At 44.8% G+C, this 20,566-nt stretch overlaps 1 protein-coding gene and 1 pseudogene across 2 annotated transcripts in view; both read left to right on the top strand.

The window, feature by feature from the left end:
• LOC311135343 (vacuolar protein sorting-associated protein 4A-like) overlaps window positions 1-20,566 on the top strand; it is a 569,660-nt pseudogene that overhangs the window by 260,339 nt on the left and 288,755 nt on the right. The window lies entirely within an intron of this gene.
• On the top strand, window positions 1,263-19,064 carry smpd3 (sphingomyelin phosphodiesterase 3; the record flags this gene model as incomplete). The annotated part of the gene is made up of 7 exons (XM_084169195.1): window positions 1,263-2,639; window positions 9,776-9,851; window positions 13,925-14,083; window positions 14,246-14,335; window positions 15,124-15,187; window positions 18,115-18,274; window positions 18,783-19,064. 7 exons carry the CDS (start codon window positions 1,263-1,265, stop codon window positions 18,882-18,884), a joined length of 2,028 nt encoding a protein of 675 aa, XP_084025321.1. The 3' UTR covers window positions 18,885-19,064.

Raw genomic sequence — 20,566 nt, 5'->3', positions numbered from 1 at the left:
AGAGAGCTAGTAGCATCAATATATTTCAGATCCATTGAAAGTTTTGTTGGCATCAGTCCTAAAAGGACTCACTAACTGCTTTGTTATCCTAAAAAGTCAATTGACAGGAGCTGCATAATTCATTGACAGGAGCTACACTATTCTTTCTGTTTCGTAAAACAATTACATTTTCATATGATCCTGATCGATTCAGAGCAGCATACATAATGGTCATTTATACAATATTTGTAACACAGTCTTGCCCCAGGGCCGCTGCGGCACACAGTCCAGAGTCATGTTGCTTTTGCTGTGCTGAATATGGTTTGGTGGCTCTGGGGTTAGGCTGAGGCCAGTGGCCCTTCAGTGTTTAAATTCATGAATTAACAATTCATGATTTATTTATACTGTGTGGATTGCTTCACTTTCCACGCAACCTTATATTCATATAAGGTTACCCCACTGAGTGCCTCCTGTGTCTGATTATCGTTTGCAGTAGTGTTATTATATTCATATAAGGTTACCCCACTGAGTGCCTCCTGTGTCTGATTATCGTTTGCAGTAGTGTTATTATATTCATATAAGGTTACCCCACTGAGTGCCTCCTGTGTCTGATTATCGTTTGCAGTAGTGTTATTTGCTATGAATTCTGCAGATTTATAAATCATGTTTTGGCACTAAAACCATTTGGTGTTTTTGTTGTGTTATGTTAAAAACAAGTCTCATTTTGACTGTTTAAACACACGGAGATGCACACAAGCCTATCAGAAACTGTGTATCACCTGTGATGCAGTATTTCTAACCATTGGGGGACATTAGGGAAATGAACAAGGCCCATTTTGCTGACCACACATTTTCATCACAGTGAGTCATTGCACAGCTGATGCCCCTTCCTTTTTTTCTCTCTCTCTCTCCCTCTATCCTTCTTTCCTCCCTCTCCTCTCGGCAGGTTCTGAAGCTGAGATGGTAGTGAGATCCACTTCTTCATAGATCCGCACCCCTGATGTCCATGGATTCCTTGTGACCACAGCAGCTAGTTCTACGTCATCAAGATGATCACCCAGAGACTCTAGTTCCTCATTCCTCCATTGGAGGGCCACTGTGGTGAGGGGAGGGGGAGGGTGAAGGAGCCTCCTGTCGTCAGGCAAAGAGCTGCAGAGCCTGCTGGTAAAAGCGAAGGGAACCATGTAGTGTTCATTTCTCCACCCAGGGGGGAGGGTAGATTTGAGTTGAGTTTTTTTCCATTGATTTTAGTGTGAGAGTGTTTTATGTCAGCCAGAGAGGAGATGGTCCTCCACACCTCTCCCTACTCCAGTGCCTTCCTGCGGTGCCTCACTAGCCTGTCATGGGGCTTCATCTTCCCCTGCTACTGGCTGCTGGACCGCCTGCTGTCCTCCTGTGTGGCCACCTCTCTGGAAAAGCGCCGGCGCTCCCAGGACCCCTGCTCCTTCGTGACGCTGTATGTGCTGGTGTCCACCCCGCTCTACCTGCTGCTCCTCCTGGCCTCGCTGCCCTTCGCTCTGCTGGGCTTCCTGCTGTGGGCTCCCCTGCAGGCGGCCCGCCATCCATATCTCTACACCCACCACCGCCCAGACAAGCACCAGGCCGAGCAGGGGGGCGAGGCTTCACTGGCCGACTGGAGGCCGCAGGGCCGCAGCTTCTGCTTCGGCAGTGCCAACGTGTGCCTACTGCCAGACTCCCTGGCACGCTTCAACAACCTGTCTGAGACCCAGCGCCGCGCCCGCGAGGTGGGCAAGCGTATCCGTAATGGGGCCAGCCGGCCGCAGATCAAGATTTACATCGACTCCCCAACCAACACCTCCATCAGCGCTGTCTCCTTCAGCAGCCTGGTCACGGGGTTCCGACGCACCTCCTCACTGGACCAGCGGCCTGACAACACAGCCGAGGCCGAGACCGAACCCCTCACTGAGTGCCCTGTACACAACGCTGGTGCAGACTGCCCAATACACACTGCCGGTGCAGACTGCCCCATACCCACCGCCGGTGCCGACTGCCCCATACACCCAACAGGGGAACAGAGCTCCTCAGATTGTCCCGTCCACGTAGCTGGTGGAGAGAACACACCAGAGTGCCCGCTTCACACTGCTGGTGCCCAGAACAGCTCTGACTGCCCTGTTCACAACACAGGGGCCCAGAACTCCCCAGACTGCCCTATGCACACCTCAGGGGTCCAGATCAGTATCAGTGCCCCAGAGCCAGACCCCCCAGAGGCAGAGACAGGAAACTACCAAGGCGAGGGTGACGCAGAGAGCCTGACAGGGGGGATGTCTTCTAACAACACCCTGTCCCACCGCACCTCCATGTTCAAGAAGCACACCGGCCGCAAGCGGCGCCAAGGCGACGATGGCATCGACCACGAGATCTCAGCCTTCTTCCCTGCCAACCTGGACTTCCTGTGTCTGCAGGAAGTGTTTGACCACCGGGCCACGTCCAGGCTGAGGCGGCAGCTGCACCACTACTTCCCCTACATCCTGAGTGATGTGGGCCGCTACGCCTGGAAGGGCTGCTGCTCCCGCTTCAAGTTCCTCAACAGCGGCGTCATGCTGGCCAGCCGCTACCCCATCCTGGACGCCCACTATGAGTGCTACCCCAACGGGCGAGGGGAAGACGCCCTAGCAGCCAAAGGAGCCCTCTTTGTCAAGGTTAGGTGTTTTTTCTGTCTCTACTAATGATAGCATTGGCAAGTGCTGTAAATTAATCGCTGTAAGTGTGAAAAAGGCTGAAGGAATGATCATAATTAGGGTAATACTTTGAGTGTTAAAAATGTGTTACTGCCTCTTATTGGACCAGATCATTGGTAAAGGAGCTAAATGTCCTCCAGGCTGCATCCTCACATCTGGCTGCTTTTTGGGGTTGGATCTGTTTCCACTGTTGTTGGACGGATATATTCAACCTTACTGTTGCAGAAACTTTGTGAACACAACGAAGTTGAATTATTTAGGCATAGTTCCCTGTACCCTTGGCTTGGGGGGAGTTGAAAGTTGAAAATCTCTCTTGCAATTTTTGCAGAGACCAGGATGAAAGAAATGCCCTTTTTTTATTCAGTCTCAAATTAAATAATACATTACTGTAGACCTTTTCATTTGAGGGTTGCAGATATGTGTCTACCCTCTGTTCAGAGGGTGGTGTCATTTCTGCAGTCTTTTCAATTCCCATATCTAGCCTATAGTATGTCTTTGATTATAATTTGGTGGGCTGTCTATTTATACTGTGACAGTATTTCTGAAGTGCTAAAACAAGGAGTTCAAGTGTGAATTAGCACAGGTCAACAGGAGCAAATTGTAGCCTATTCAATATTTTTAAGGATCATCTTCTGTTATAGCTGTTTTCGGGCTTTCGAGTTGCTCCAGAACTACAGACCACTGCTATTTCAAAACATGAATTAAGTCATATTTAGCTAGTCTGCCCATTTCCAGTATTGAGCTTTAGTAGTTTTCTGGTGTGGCAGCGCCATGCCGTGAGCTGCGGGTGACTGACGAGGCTCTCTGTGTCGACTCCATTGGGGAGAGTGATGACAGGCAGAGCAAAGCAGAGTTTGGGTTCATTGATCACTAACCTGCGAGGTTAGGGCTGTGTGGCTGTAGTTGTGTGGCTGTAGTTGTGTGGCTGTAGTTGTGTGGCTGTAGTTGTGTGGCTGTAGTTGTGTGGCTGTAGTTGTGTGGCAGTAGTTGTGTGGCTGTAGTTGTGTGGCTGTAGTTGTGTGTGGCTGTAGTTGTGTGGCTGTAGTTGTGTGGCTGTAGTTGTGTGGCTGGGGCTGTCTGGCTATAGTTGTGTGGCTGTAGTTGTGTGGCTGTAGTTGTGTGGCTGGGGCTGTCTGGCTGTAGTTGTGTGGCTGTAGTTGTGTTGCTGTAGTTGTGTGGCTGTAGTTGTGTGTCTGGCTGTGGCTGGGGCTGTGTCCTGGGTTGTGTCCCAAATGGAACCCTATTCCCTTGGTGCCATTTGGGATGCATCCCTGGTTCTGGTTGGCCTCCAGGTCCTGCTGGGGCAGCTCAGCAGTTCTCAGCCTGAAGGTGATGATGGGTCTGGGAGACACTGGGAGGCTGTCTACAAGCCTGCTAAGTTCTGTAGGCACCTTTTAGTTCCACCACTCTGACAACCATGTTCAATATCTCCCCCTGCTGCTTATTGATTCAGATAACAAGCTCCTATGGCTTTGCCTCTAAGTACCTCCCTCCCTCCTCCGTAGGGTCATTCTGGGTCATCATCTCACTCTCTCTAGAGCTCATGTAGGACTGACCCTTAGCTTCAGGGTCCTCGTGCAGTTTGACCCCACAGACTAGTAGGCTTTAGAAAGAATGATGTATCCAAGAGGTCTTTCTCTGCAAGCTTGGGAGTCTTGTGACCAAACAAATATTATCAAACCACAAGGTCATTTTCCTCTAACAATGTACGTTCTTAGCAGACCTACATGAAGTGAAAGTGGCAGATTTCATTTGCAATACAAAGTGACAAACTCAGACATTACAAAGACGAGCACTGGAGGCAAAGGGAGGGAGGGAGGGTAGCGGGTGTGTAGAGATACACAATTAATTAAAAATGTCTCCCTGAAGAGTGAGCAACCCAGTAATTAAAGCCTTTCTGTCTCAACATTTATCCCTCTTATTATTATTTAAAACAGCAAAGTGCAAGGTTGAGGGAAGAGTGTGTGAGTGAGTGTGTGTGCATGCGTGCGAGAGAGCTTGCGTCTTTGTGCATGCTTGTGCCTGTTTGTGTTGAGTTTGAATACATTACAGAGAAAACCTTAAAACAGGCCCACTCAAAGTACACATTGAGTGGAAATAAATTAAAGAAATAAACTCTTAGCTTCTCCCTTTGCTTTTAATGACCAAGAACTCCTCTCAGTGCTGAGGTCAACTCCATTAATATAAATTACCTTCCTTCCTGGGGATAAAGGGCATTGCTTTTACTCTGCCTGTGTCGATGTGAAAGTCTATCTAAGCATTGGACACAGTAATGAGGTACAGTAGAGGTCTTTGCTCCTCTCTCTAGCCTCCATGTTGAGAGAGAAAAAGGTCTGGTTGCAGGAGAATTTAAAGCTGGTCACATACACTACATTACCAAAAGTATGTGGACACCTGCTAGTCGAACATCTCATTCCAAAATCATGGACATTAATATGGAGTTGGTCCCCCCTTTGCTGCTATAACAGACTCCACTCTTCTAGGAAGGCTTTCCACTAGATGTTGGAACATTGCTGTGGGTCTTGCTTCCATTCAGCAACAAGAGCATTAGTGAGGTCGGGCACTGATGTTGGGCGATTGAGCCTGACTCGCAGTCGGCATTCCAATTCATCCCAAAGGTGTTCGATGGGGTTGAGGTCAGGGCTCTGTGCAGGCCAGTCAAGTTCTTCCACACTGATGTCGACAAACCATTTCTGTATGGAACTCGCTTTGTGCACAGGGGCATTGTCATGCTGGAACAGGAAAGGGCCTTCACCAAACTGTTGCCACAAAGTTGGAAGCACAGAATTGTCTAGAATGTCATTGTATACCGTAGCGTTAAGATTTCCCTTCACTGGAACTAAGGGGCCTAGCCGAAACATGATAAACAGCCCCAGACCATTATTCCTCCTCCACCAAACTTTACACTATGCATTGGGGCAGGTAGTGTTCTCCTGGCATCCGCCAAACCCAGATTAGTCCGTCGAACTGCCAGATGGTGAAGCGTGATTCATCACTCCAGAGAACGCATTTCCACTGCTCCAGAGTCCAATGGCGGCAAGCTTTACACCACTCCAGCCAACACTTGGCATTGTGCATGGTGATCTTAGGCTTGTGTGCGGCTGCTCGGCCATGGAAACCCATTTCATGACGCTCCCGACAAAAAGTTATTGTGCTGACGTTGCTTCCAGAGGCAGTTTGGAACTCTGTAGTGATTGTTGCAACCGAGGACAGACGATTTTTACGGCAGTCCCATTCTGTGAGCTTGTTTAGCCTACCACTTCACGGCTGAGCCGTTGCTGCTCCTAGACATTTCCACTTCACAATAACAGCACTTACAGTTGACCGGGGCAGCTCTAGCAGGGCAGAAATGTGACGAATTGACTTGTTGGAAAGGTGGCATCCTACGATGGTGCCATGTTGAAAGTCACTGAGCTCTTCAGTAAGGCCATTCTACTGCCAATGTTTGTCTATGGAGATCGCATGGCTGTGTGCTCAATTTTATGCACCTGTCAGCAACGGTGTGGCTGAAATAGCCAAATCCACTTATTTAAAGGGTTGTCTCCATACATTTGTATATATAGTGTATCTAGTCCTTTGGGTTCAAATGGAACGTTTACCCTCCTACAAGTATACTCAAGATACATGGAATTCAAATGATCATAATCATCATTATAATTTATTTATTTTCTAACACAAACAGCGACGCACACGCTTGTGCACACACACACACATACACACACACACACAAGCGGCTCTAGATACATGACCATGATTCCCTTTAGGCCTGTCAGTTTTAGAGCACACACCTACCGAAGCATGGATAAGCCTCTGAAATATTCATACACAGGGACACCGGCAGAGAAAGAGAGAGAAGTGAAAAGAGAGAGAAAGAGAATGAGGAACAGGAACAGAGGGTAAGAGAGTTGGAAAGGGAGCTGTTATAAAGACTGGGTGAGGGAATGTACAGTGCATGTGTCAGGCCAAGTGGACAGGTGATGGCTGGACACAGGGTTTACTGCTTCTTTATTGAATTAATGCTGCAAATCTTTGTGGAGGAAAAAATGTCACAGAATGTATTATGTTGTAGTCTAAAATGTAACCTTTGCATTTCATTTTGGTCCTAAGCGTTTTCTATGAGGGCCTTGTCGGTGAGACCAAGCCAAGACTGCGATCAAGTGATTGGATGACTGCACAGTGACTGAACAGAGAGCTTGAACACACTGTAATCAAATCTAATCAAACCTGCAATAGCCCTGATCACAGAGGAGACCTATTCAAAAAGTCCTGAAAGATCTTAGATAGACCATTTCTGACACTAGGTAACACTTCAGAACACTGCACATTTCCAACCCACTCAATCCAATACTCTAGTCCAGGGGTGTCAAATGTCCGGCCCGCGGGCCGGATCAGGCCCGCAAACGGGTTTAATCCGGCCCGCGAGATGCTAAAAAAAAAAATATATATATATATAAATAAATTAATAATAATTTTGTAAAGTATAAAAATGCGCTGCAATTTTTCAATAAAATAAACTGCTGTTCCAATTGTGTCCACTGGATGGCGCAATAGCAATTGTGTTAAGCAAGCAAACTGTTTATACCGGGGCAGAGCAAGTAGGTCAAGCACGTGCAGCCAATGAGCTACTTTGTTTTGCCCGCAATATTTATTACGGCTTCTACTTTTAACATTATGTGCTTTGGCACCCTCATTGCCCCAATATGTCTCTGTCAAAAAAGAGAAAAGTGGACGCAGAGTGCAGAGTGTTCCAAGAAAAATGGTCATCCTATTTATTCACGGAATTGAATGGGAAAGCTGTATGTTTGGTGTGTTCAGAGCATGTTGCAGTGCTGAAAGAATATAACCTTTGTCGCCACTATGTGAGTCTTCATGCCGACAAATATGACAACTTTCAAGGACAGCGGAGATGAGAGAAGGTGAATGAACTGTTGGCGGGTCTGAAGAAACAGCAGTCTGTGTTTACTCACAGCCGAGACATCAGTGACGCTGCAGTGAAAGCTAGCTACCTCATTGCTAATGAAATCGCAGTGGCTTCAAAACCATTTAGTGAGGGTGAATTTGTAAAAACATGCATGATGAAGGCAGCGGAGATTGTGTGCCCTGAAAAGCGGCAGGCTTTTGCAAATATCAGCCTGACAAGAAACACAGTTGCAGACAGGATTTCCGATCTTTCAGTGGATTTGGACAGCCAGTTGAAGCAAAAAGTAAAGTCATTTATTGCGTTTTCGGTTGCAATTGATGAAAGCACGGACATTACAGATGTTGCACAACTGGCCATTTTCATCCGCGGAGTTGATGACACATTGACCGTCACGAGGAGTTCGTGGAGTTGGTGCCGATGACAGATACAACGACAGCAGCTGATATTTTTACCGCACTCGTCGGCGCGCTGAACAGGGTCGGAGTGGACTGGTCCCGCGCTGTCAGCCTGGCTACAGATGGTGCGCCCTCAATGATCGGGATAAAAGAAGGCGTTGTGACAAAGTTCAGAGAGAAAGTGCAATCTGCAAATGGAGGACGTGATTTTTTGACTTTTCACTGTATTTTGCACCAGGAGGCTTTGTGTTGCAAGTCATTAAAGATGGATAACGTCATGAAGGTGGTCATCCAAACTGTTAATTTCATCCGATCCAGAAGCCTGAATCACCGTCAGTTTGACAGCCTTCTCAGAGAGAAAGGCCACATCTATGGCCTGCCATACCACACTGAGGTAAGATGGTTAAGCCGAGGTGCTGTGCTGAGGCGTTTCTTTGATTTACGAGAAGAAATTGAACAGTTCATGGAAGAAAAGGGCAAACCAGTGTTAGAATTTCATTCCGCAGAATGGATGCAGGACCTTGCATTTATGGTGGATGTTACAGAGCACCTGAATAACTTGAACAAACAGCTGCAAGGGCGCAACAAAGTTGTCACGCAGTATTATGACAGCATACGTTCTTTCAAGTTGAAGCTGTCATTGTGGGAGACGCAACTTGCCGGTGGTGATGCAGCTCACTTCCCCTGTCTGAAAAATGTGTGCTCGCGCACACATTTTTCAGACAGGGGAAGTGAGCTGCATCACCACCGGCAAGTTGGTGAGACATGTGGCAGACATGAAGCGGTTCAAAGATAAAATAACGGGACTGTTACGGGAGTTTGAGCAACGCTTTCAGATTTATGTTTATATGTTTTTATGTTGATGTGCTATTGTTTTTAATTGATTTTATTTTATTTGTATATTATTGAGAAATGACACCCTGATATAGTTCTGTGATCTGTGAAACAGTTCTGTGAATCACTGAGGCATTGTGTGTTTGTGTGTTCTTTTTCTTTAGAATTTTCAAATAAACTTGACGTGTTTTATGATTAATAGTGATGTTGTGCTTGTACTATTTTGGACACACTGTCCTCAGGCTCCAGCTTTATGTTGTATGTTGATCGAATTAAAACAAAGAAAACAATCTGAAGTTGTTGTTTTTAAGTTATATATACCATGATTTTTCCAGTCCGGCCCACTTGGGAATAGATTTTCCTCCATGTGGCCCCTGAGCTAAAATGAGTTTGACACCCCTGCTCTAGTCCATCCCCATTATCTGCACCCCACTATGTAGTCCACACACCCCTGACACTCAACAGCACCAGTCTATCCATTCAGTATATCCATTTTTGGCCCTGGCTCACAGGCCCAGAGTAATCTGCAGTAAAAGCCTCTCCATTCATTCCAGGATCATCAGTGTTTCTATGGCCAATTCAGGGCTGTAAATCGAAACAGTGACGGACAGACTGTCTCCACTGAGGGGATTTCAAACAGGGACAATGTCAGAGAAACGGGTGTTAGAGAGGGGAGACAAGACGGAGGGAGGGAGGGGAGACAGATGGAGAGTTAGTGTTTTTGGATTGGGCCAATGACAGAGAAAGTGAGGAGCAGAAAGGAGGATCAAAAGGGGGACAGTGAATAAAGAAGAATGGGCAGCATCGAGACAGAAATAGACCTGTAGATGTACAGGTTACTTTAATATATGATATTATGTGGTATTACATGTTTTCTAATTCACTGTCCAATCTACTTGTTGACAGAGATGTTTAACTTCCTATTTTTCTCTCCTTATTCTCAACAGGTGCAGGTGGGCACCTCCCATCAGGAGCAGAGAGTTGTGGGATACCTCACCTGCACTCATCTGCACGCCATTGAAGGTATTTTTATGTTTACAGTATACAGTACAGTACATGCTCACACACCAATACACTTTACTAATTGGATCCTAGCTTCTCCTTCCTAGTGTCTGAATAGTAAAGAATAGGTAAATGGAACACATTTTGGGGAATAAAAAAGCATTTGAGAGTCAAATCAAAGTTTATTGGTAGCGTACAAATATTTGCAGATGTTATCGCAGGTGCAGCGAAATACAATAACATACACACAGCAATACAACAATAATACACATATTATCCAAAAAGTTTGGGAGTTTCTCCCATTCTTCTCTGCAGATCCTCTCAAGCTCTGTCAGGTTGGATGGGGAGCGTTGCTGCACAGCTATTTTCAGGTCTCTCCAGAGATGTTTGATCGGGTTCAAGTCCGGGCTCTGGCTGGGCCACTCAAGGACATTCAGAGACTTGTCCCGAAGCCACTCCTGCGTTGTCTTGGCTGTGTGCTTAGGGTCGTTGTCCTGTTGGAAGGTGAACCTTCGCCCCAGTCTGAGATCCTGAGCACTCTGGAGCAGGTTTTCATCAAGGATCTCTCTGTACTTTACCTCAATCCTGACTAGTCTCCCAGTCCCTGCCGCTGAAAAACATCCCCACAGCATGATGCTGCCACCACCATGCTTCACTGTAGGGATGGTGCCAGGTTTCCTCGAGACGTGACGCTTGGCATTCAGGCCAAAGACTTCAATCTTGGTTTCATCAGACCAGAGAATCTTGTTTCTCATGGTCTGAGTCCTTTAGGTGCCTTTTGGCAAACTCCAAGCAGGCTGTCATGAGCCTTTTACTGAGGAGTGGCTTCCGTCTGGCCACTCTACCATAAAGGCCTGATTGGTGGAGTGCTGCAGAGATGGTTGTCCTTCTGGAAGGTTCTCCCATCTCCACATAGGAACTCTAGAGCTCTGTCAGAGTGAGCATCGGGTTCTTGGTCACCTCCCTGACAAAGGCCCTTCTCCCCTGATTGCTCAGTTTGGCTGGGAGTCTAGCTCTAGGAGTCTTGGTGGTTCCAAACTTCTTGCATTTAAGAATGATGGCGGCCACTGTGTTCTTGGGGACCTTCCATGCTGCAGAAATGTTTTGGTACCCTTCCCCAGATCTGTGCCTCGACACAATCCTGTCTCGGAGCTCTACGGACAATTCCTTCGACCTCATGGCTTGGTTTTTGCTCTGACATGCACTGTCAACTGTGGGACCTTTATATAGACAGGTGTGTACCTTTCCAAATCATGTCAAATCAATTGAATTTACCACAGGTCGACTCCAATCAAGTTGTAGAAACATCTCAAGGATGATCAATGGAAACAGGATGCACCTGAGCTCAATTTCGAGTCTCATAGCAAAGGGTACTTATGTAATTAAGGTATACTTATTTAATCAAGGTATTTCAGTATTTTTCATAGATTAGCAAAAATGTCTAAAAAACTGTTTTCTCTTTGTCATTATTGGGTTTTGTGTGTAGATTGCTGAGGATTTTTAAAAAAAATCCATTTTATAATAAGGCTGTAATGTAACAAAATGTGGAAAAAGTCAAGGGGTCTGAATACTTTCCAAAGGCACTGTATGATGGTGTGTATAGACAGTATGGACAGTATATGAATAGAAAAGATGTGTACAGAAGTAGTTATATAGGATGAGTCTTGACTAGAATACAGTGCTGTGAAGACAAAAAAGTTCACACAGGGGAATTGGGTGTTGCATAACTTTGAGAGCCATGCGGTTGAGGGTGGTGCAGTTGCCGTACCAGGCGGTGATGCAGCCCAAAATAATGCTCTCGATGGTGTAACTCTAGAGCTCTGTCAGAGTGAGCATCGGGTTCTTGGTCACCTCCCTGACCAAGGCCCTTCTCCCCTGATTGCTCAGTTTGGCTGGGAGTCTAGCTCTAGGAGTCTTGGTGGTTCCAAACTTCTTGCATTTAAGAATGATGGCGGCCACTGTGTTCTTGGAGACCTTCCATGCTGCAGAAATGTTTTGGTACCCTTCCCCAGATCTGTGCCTCGACACAATCCTGTCTCGGAGCTCTACGGACAATTCCTTCGACCTCATGGCTTGGTTTTTGCTCTGACATGCACTGTCAACTGTGGGACCTTTATATAGACAGGTGTGTACCTTTCCAAATCATGTCAAATCAATTGAATTTACCACAGGTCGACTCCAATCAAGTTGTAGAAACATCTCAAGGATGATCAATGGAAACAGGATGCACCTGAGCTCAATTTCGAGTCTCATAGCAAAGGGTACTTATGTAATTAAGGTATACTTATTTAATTAAGGTATTTCAGTATTTTTCATAGATTAGCAAAAATGTCTAAAAAACTGTTTTCTCTTTGTCATTATGGGGTTTTGTGTGTAGATTGCTGAGGATTTTTAAAAAAAATCCATTTTATAATAAGGCTGTAATGTAACAAAATGTGGAAAAAGTCAAGGGGTCTGAATACTTTCCAAAGGCACTGTATGATGGTGTAGACAGTATGGACAGTATATGAATAGAAAAGATGTGTACAGAAGTAGTTATATAGGATGAGTCTTGACTAGAATACAGTGCTGTGAAGACAAAAAAGTTCACACAGGGAATTGGGTGTTGCATAACTTTGAGAGCCATGCAGTTGAGGGTGGTGCAGTTGCCGTACCAGGCGGTGATGCAGCCCAAAATAATGCTCTCGATGGTGTATCTGTAGAAGTCCGTGAGGGAATTTCTTCAGCCTCCTGAGATTGAAGAGGGACTGTTGCGCCTTCTTCACCACAGTGTCGGTGTGGTGGGACCATTTCATGTGCACGTCAAGGAACTTTAAGCTTTTGACCCTCTCCACTGCGGCCCTGTCGATGTGGATGGGGGCATGCTCTCTCTGCTGTCTCCTGTAATCCACGATCAGCTCCTTTGTTTTGTTGACGTTCAGGGGGAGGTTATTTCCGCCAGGGCACTAACCTTCTCCCTGTAGGCTGTGTCGTCGTTGTTGATGATCAGGCCTACCACTGTTGTAGATCTGTTGGGGCAATATGCGAGTTGTAGTACATCGAGGGTGTTGGGTAAGTTGATATGGTCCTTGATTAGCCTCTCAAAGCACTTCATTGTGACAGAAGTGAGTGCTACGGGGCGATAGTCATTTAGTTCAGATACCTTCGCTTGCTTGGCTACCGGAACAATGGTGGACATCTTGAAGCAAGTGGGGACGACAGACTGGGATAGGGAGAGATCTGAGTAATTGTACACGTGAATGTGTGAACACAATAGTCGTAGACAGATGGTGTAAGATGGATGGTGTGTGTAGTAGCCTATCCTGCTTTCTACCTCGGAGCAGATAAATGGATGCATCAAACCTGCATACTTGCTCTGCACACATGCTCTGTTCCCATGGCGACGGGCTCAAGCTGTTTTAAGAGTCAGGCCTATTTAAAGCCTCTGGTCTCTGGGTCTCATTTTTTACCAAGACAGATCTCCCTGCTATTTTTGGAGCCTCCCACACCTCTGAGAGTCTGCTCTCTGGGCTAACTATAGAACAAGGGCTATTTCTAAAGACAAATGAAGTATAGGGATGAGAGAACAAGAGAGGCCTTATTATGTTCTGGGTGATGCTTTACACAGTACAAAACCTGTCCCATTTTCCCCTCTTACTACTTGTTCTGTGTGTATGTGTGTGTGTATTTCTGCTTTTACTTCTGTTTATTTTGGCCTTTGCTGCTTATAACCCATGTTTTCATTGTCTTGTTGACTCATAAATGATCAGCATTGAATAGACATCGTCGAGGGTTCCAGACCACCCCTGCTCTACCCACACACAGATCTGTTTAGTAGCATGGTCATCCTCGCTGGCCACAGGGAGCCTCCCCATTTCCCAGCCAGCAGCACATAGTGACCATTATGCAGTGTGCTGTAAATACTGTTTGAGTACACTCTCTGTATTTTTTCTCCCTCTCTCCTTGTGTTGCAGCCAAAATCCCATCTAAAGCTAAGCCACTCACATTTTGTATTTCAATCCCCCCTCCTCTCTCTTTCTCTCTCTCTCCCTCTATCTCTCTCTCTCGCTCTCCCCCACTATTTCTCTCTCTCTGTCTCTCTCTACGTCCTTTAGGAGATGCAGCTGTGCGTTGTGAGCAGTTGGATCTGCTCTTGGCGTGGGGGGCAGATTTCCGCAAGGCGACGTCCCGCCCCTCGGAGGAGAAGGGTCTGGAGGACCAGGTGGCCTTTGATGTTGTCCTCGGCGACCTCAATTTCGACAACTGCTCTTCAGGTAGCTAGCTGTCTGACTGTGTGAAAAGCTTCTATTCTCTGACATCCTGCAGAAATTGTATGTGTGGGTATTGTACCTATCATTCCATGTATCTGGAATAATGACTGGTGGATTTGGACAGACAAGCCCCTCTTTGTTTCTCATTGTATCCCTCCATTTCAGAGGATAAACTGGAGCAGCAGCATTCCCTCTTCTCCCAGTACAAGGACCCGTGTCGCCTGGGGCCAGGGGAGGACAAGTCATGGGCTCTGGGTGAGTGGACAGGAGTTTGGGCTGGTACTGGAGGGAGTGGGTGTGCTTGTGTCAGGGAACTAGGCTTTGTCTCTTTAGAAAAAACGTGATTTCCTATAGCAGCCAATCTGGGCACACACTGTGCAGACCAAAATAAGTACAGTAGATGATGGGACATCAGCAATGCTGGCATAAACCTGGAGAATGATGGTCTGGAACCGAATCTAAAGGAGAAGGAACATTATCTAGGACACTCAGTGATGTTTGGAAAGTGATATATGCTGTGATGACAGGGAGATGGTAGGATGGATGTTGGCATATATTCAACCAAGCCAAGTTTATTGTGCACTAGAGCCAATGTGTAGATATATGGGAGTTATGTTAATCACTGTGAGTCACCATGTTCTCCTTCTCATCTACTGCTCATTTAAACGTTGTCTCGCACAGACTCCTCCTTGTGGGAGACGTCATTAGCCTAAGACTAGGTCCTCAGAGGTCCTCATTACTGATACTGCACATTTGTTTGCTGACCACAATTCTTTAAATGAACATTTTAGAGGTCCGGGTAGAGATCTGTTATGTCACAGAGGAGGAAGATACTGGAGTGTTCTTTTTTTTAGCCCAACTACAGTTCATCCATTTGTGTTATTGTTGAGTTTTCAAGAAATTATAGAGAAAACAGGCTTCAGAACTACAGGTTTTTATGAGCTGCCAACCATTGTCAGATTATGCAATTGGTCAGGTGAACTCAAATGCCTCCCTGTCAGCTGTTCTCTAACCCAGTTGTGTGTGTGTGTGTATGTTAACAGGAACCCTACTGGACACCAGTGGGCTTTATGACGAAGAGGTCAGTTCACCAGAGAGTTTACAAAAGTAAGTAAAACAACCAGTATCAACTCACACACAGACATAACAATAATATTAATAATAATAATAATAACACATAGTACATAGAATACATAGTACCCAGCTCGCACATTTGGTTCCTTGGAAGTTGTGGGAACATACAGTGGGGAAAAAAAGTATTTAGTCAGCCACCAATTGTGCAAGTTCTCCCACTTAAAATGAGAGAGGCCTGTAATTTTCATCATAGGTACACGTCAACTATGACAGACAAATTGAGAAAAATAAATCCAGAAAATCACATTGTAGGATTTTTTATGAATTTATTTGCAAATTATGGTGGAAAATAAGTATTTGGTCACCTACAAACAAGCAAGATTTCTGGCTCTCACAGACCTGTAACTTCTTCTTTAAGAGGCTCCTCTGTCCTCCACTCGTTACCTGTATTAATGGCACCTGTTTGAACTTGTTATCAGTATAAAAGACACCTGTCCACAACCTCAAACAGTCACACTCCAAACTCCACTATGGCCAAGACCAAAGAGCTGTCAAAGGACACCAGAAACAAAATTGTAGACCTGCTCCAGGCTGGGAAGACAGAATCTGCAATAGGTAAGCAGCTTGGTTTGAAGAAATCAACTGTGGGAGCAATTATTAGGAAATGGAAGGCATACAAGACCACTGATAATCTCCCTCGATCTGGGGCTCCACGCAAGATCTCACCCGTGGGGTCAAAATGATCACAAGAACAGTGAGCAAAAATCCCAGAACCACACGGGGAGACCTAGTGAATGACCTGCAAAGAGCTGGGACCAAAGTAACAAAGCCTAGCATCTGTAACACACTACGCCGCCAGGGACTCAAATCCTGCAGTGCCAGACGTGTCCCCCTGCTTAAGCCAGTACATGTCCAGGCCCGTCTGAAGTTTGCTAGAGTGCATTTGGATGATCCAGAAGAGGATTGGGAGAATGTCATATGGTCAGATGAAACCAAAATAGAACTTTTTGGTAAAACCTCAACTCGTCGTGTTTGGAGGACAAAGAATGCTGAGTTGCATCCAAAGAACACCATACCTACTGTGAAGCATGGGGGTGGAAACATCATGCTTTGGGGCTGTTTTTCTGCAAAGGGACCAGGACGACTGATCCGTGTAAAGGAAAGAATGAATGGGGCCATGTATCGTGAGATTTTGAGTGAAAACCTCCTTCCATCAGCAAGGGCATTGAAGATGAAACGTGGCTGGGTCTTTCAGCATGACAATGATCCCAAACACACCGCCCGGGCAACGAAGGAGTGGCTTCGTAAGAAGCATTTCAAGGTCCTGGAGTGGCCTAGCCAGTCTCCAGATCTCAACCCCATAGAAAATCTTTGGAGGGAGTTGAAAGTCTGTGTTGCCCAGCGACAGCCCCAAAACATCACTGCTCTAGAGGAGATCTGCATGGAGGAATGGGCCAAAATACCAGCAACAGTGTGTGAAAACCTTGTGAAGACTTACAGAAAACGTTTGACCTGTGTCATTACCAACAAAGGGTATATAACAAAGTATTGAGACACTTTTGTTATTGACCAAATACTTATTTTCCACCATAATTTGCAAATAAATTCATAAAAAAATCCTACAATGTGATTTTCTGGATTTTTTTTCTCATTTTGTCTGTCATAGTTGACGTGTACCTATGATGAAAATTACAGGCCTCTCTCATCTTTTTAAGTGGGAGAACTTGCACAATTGGTGGCTGACTAAATACTTTTTTTCCCCACTGTATGGGGGAAAAAATGTCACCTGTTCTACGAATGTGCATTCGTAGAACATGGGTGCTTTTAGGGACCACCCATACGTAAAAATGTATGCGCACATGACTGTAAGTCGCTTTGGATAAAAGCGTCTGCTAAATGGCATATTATTATTATTATTATTATTATTATTATTATTAACGCTCTGAGGATGGAAATTATAGGTTATATGAAGGTAATTAAATAACATTCTGAGAAAATTCTCTAAATGTTGTGAAGGTTTTGTTATGGTTATATATATGAACATTTTCTTTACACGCTAAGAACTAAATGTAAAGTTTATTTGGAGGTATTTGACTTCCTTAAAACTTTCAATGAATGTTTCAATAACACATTTAATAACACTGCTAGCTTATTTTGAGTTAACTTTTATGAACTCCAAGCACAGATAGAGTAGGACACATGGAAATTAATTTGCTTAGGCATTAATCATGCAAACAGTTTTTTTTGTACTGTCTATTACGGCATCAGTGAGATTCGAATCAATGATTTTCTGACATAAAAGAGAACCATACATTCTCTGAACATTCTGAGAACATTGCTTAAGTCACACAATTTTTTGAACATTCCCAGAATATACAAAATATATTACATTAAATAGGACCTCATCGGAACTTGTGTGGAATGTTCCGTAGAAGTACTGAAATTCCCACAGAAGAATGTTGTTTCTAAACGTTCCTCTGAGAATTAAAAAAAGAACATTACTTTACAGAGAACCATGAGGAAACCTGTGGGAAACGTTATGCTGAAGAACTTAAATTCCCACAGAAGAATGTGGTTTCTTAACATTCTCTGAACTATTTGAAAACATTCCCAATGTCAAACCGGATGGAGAACATTCCTAGAACATTACCAAAATTGAAATTAAATGCAACCATGTTTGAGCTTTTAGGAAACATTCTGTTAAGGTAATGAAATAACAAGAAAATACTAATCTTTTCCCTTAAATGTGCTGAGAATGTTCCAAAGCCAAGCAACTATCCTGCACCTTTCCCAGAAAGTTGTGGGAAGGTTGTATGCAAAATAAACAATAGAACAACCACGTTCTCACCAAGCTCTAAGAAACATATGGTTTTCAGAATGTTATGTGCTAGCTGTGTATTCATGGCTGTTGAAGTCTTTAAGGTGTTTTTAAGTAAATGGTTGATTGTTTTCATTGTCAGAGTGATGGAGAATGAGGAGGGAAGGAAGGAATACTTGGTGTTCCCTACAAATAAAAACCACTGTCCTAATCAGACGGGCAGAAAGATCCCCCTGAAAGGCAACGGGAGGAGGATTGACTACATCCTTTACAGAGAGGAGGTGCAGCAGGACTGGAAAGTGGTACGTTCATTGCCAACTATGGATACCCTCAAGATTCGAAGGAGGTTGAGATGTAGAAACACACAAAGGGAGGAAACTGAGCATAACAGCACAAGAGCCGATCAAGACCAGATTAAATGAACTGGGAAAGAAGGGTTAGGGTTAGGACAATGTTTTCATCACATTTTGGTTATGGATCAAAGAGGATTAGAAAACCAAAATGAATTTAATTGCATAGATTGCAAATCTGTGCTCGACAACATCTTGTTTTTCTCATTATGAATCGTGGCACTGAACTGCCACCTTGTGATTAAATTTAGCTATGGCAAGAATTCTGAATGACATACATTCTCAGATACACCATATTTTCAAGGAGAATATGCACAATGGCTCAGAAGATTATGATTTAAAATACGCTGTGTTGTAATCTAGTATTATGATAACGTGATATAATTAATCTGTAATCCCATAATGTTGTATTATGAAATGATGATGATGTCATTTACCTACTCTCTGTTGCCACCTGCAGGACATTGAAGAGTTTAGCTTCATCACCCAGCTGGCCGGCCTCACTGACCACCTGTCTGTGGCCATGCGTCTGGCTGTGTCCACAGGAGAGGAGGAGCCTTAGGCCCACACCCTTTATACTGCCACGGAGGAAGAACGAGGACGGAAGAGAGAGAGAAGGCAAGGAACTCAGGCCTGAGAAAGACAGAGCTTGAAAAAGGAGAAGAAATGGATGGACATAAAGAAGAAGAATTAAAGTAGCAGACGCAGAGGAGTCATGTGATCCAGAGAGAACCTGGTGGAGAGAGATAAGAGAGTGGTTGTTGTGTGTGTCAGAGGTCTGGACTGGGCCCAATGCGGACCTGAGGGACTGAGCCAAAGACTCACACAAACACACACAGTCTCAGTTTAACTCACGCACCTCCAGGTCACCACTGTACCATGTATCACCTCTGGGCCTCATGGACTATCAGGTCCCTGATGATGGAGTCCCAATGATTGATTTACTATCAATAATTTCCTGTATTTAGATACTTTTATGTTTTTAGGCCTAATTTATGTCTGACCTTTTTATGTTTTTCCTTTTTGGGCTCGGAAGCGTCTGATCTTTGTTCTTTATTTAATTGAAAACAGTGACATCAGACTTCTCTTGACTCATGGAATATAGAGTGTAGCCTGGCTTACTGTGGCCCTCTTTGTCTCTGTGTTGGTTTGTTTGTTCCTCTCTTATCTTAACCCCAATTCAAGGAACCTCAGCAAAAGTGTATTTTTTCTAACTCTTTCTAATGGTTTCTATGGTCACTGTACCATCTTTGTAGGAAGTTGAAACACCTGCATTTAATACTATTTTATGAAAACTAACATCTGAAAGGGATATTTTCGGGGCCAATCTGACCGGCATCTCATGGGTCAGTGGCGGTTGGTTGGTTGTTATGCAGAGCTGAGCAGTGAGGAGCACCTGATATGATTAGATAAGAGGAACTTAGTTAGGAGGGCCTGGGTGGGGGAGTGGGGTGTTTCTGCATGGGGAGGGGAGTGAGGATATCACATTGCAATCCCTCAATAAGAATTTTATTCACAGACTGTTTGGGTTGAAAGCCTGGTCTCCAGGGTGATAAGCATGTTCCCCTGAAGATACAACCTCAAACGCTGCCAATGCAATGAGTCTGCATGAAATGCCACCCTGCCAATACCCACAAACACACCTGCACACTCATTACATACACAGACACCATTGGCACTGTTGCCTGCCTCATTTGTGATAACACCTTTTTACTCTCTCACCTGTTCTTATTGACACTGTTGCTATTGCTGGCTGTATCACAGGATGATAAGGGATGTGCGTATGTGTGCAGGGCTGGCTTTGGGATATGTGACGACCCCATGTCCCCCTTTAGCAAGGTGCAGTATTTATAGATCTTATTCCTGGTTGTGGCCACAGCAGAGGCAAACGTTTACACACCTGCTTACTTGTTTCAGGTCAGTGAGGAAGCCTGGTCGGTCAGAATATCTCTGTACTTTAATATGTATGTACTGTATGTATGTACTGTATGTATGCCCACCTGGCGTTTCTACTCATCTACTATCACCTGGCTGCTTTTATACTCTCTAAAGCCTCTTTATTAGTAGTAGTAGCAGTAGTAGTAGTAGTAGTAGGAGTAGTAGTATTGGTAGGGTTTATATTTGTGCTTTTTTAATACAGTACATGGTCCATCTTGCATTGATCTGCTTGTTTCTTATTTAGGATGCTGCAGTTCCCTGGTTTAGTGCACAACCTCATAGAGATAAGATCTCCCTTGTGCTGGT

Source organism: Coregonus lavaretus (genome assembly GCF_964263955.1).
Source record: "Coregonus lavaretus genome assembly, chromosome: 9".
Classification (NCBI taxonomy): Eukaryota; Metazoa; Chordata; class Actinopteri; order Salmoniformes; family Salmonidae; genus Coregonus; species Coregonus lavaretus.
Note: the sequence above shows the minus strand (reverse complement) of the source record. Positions and strands in the feature narration are given on the sequence as shown.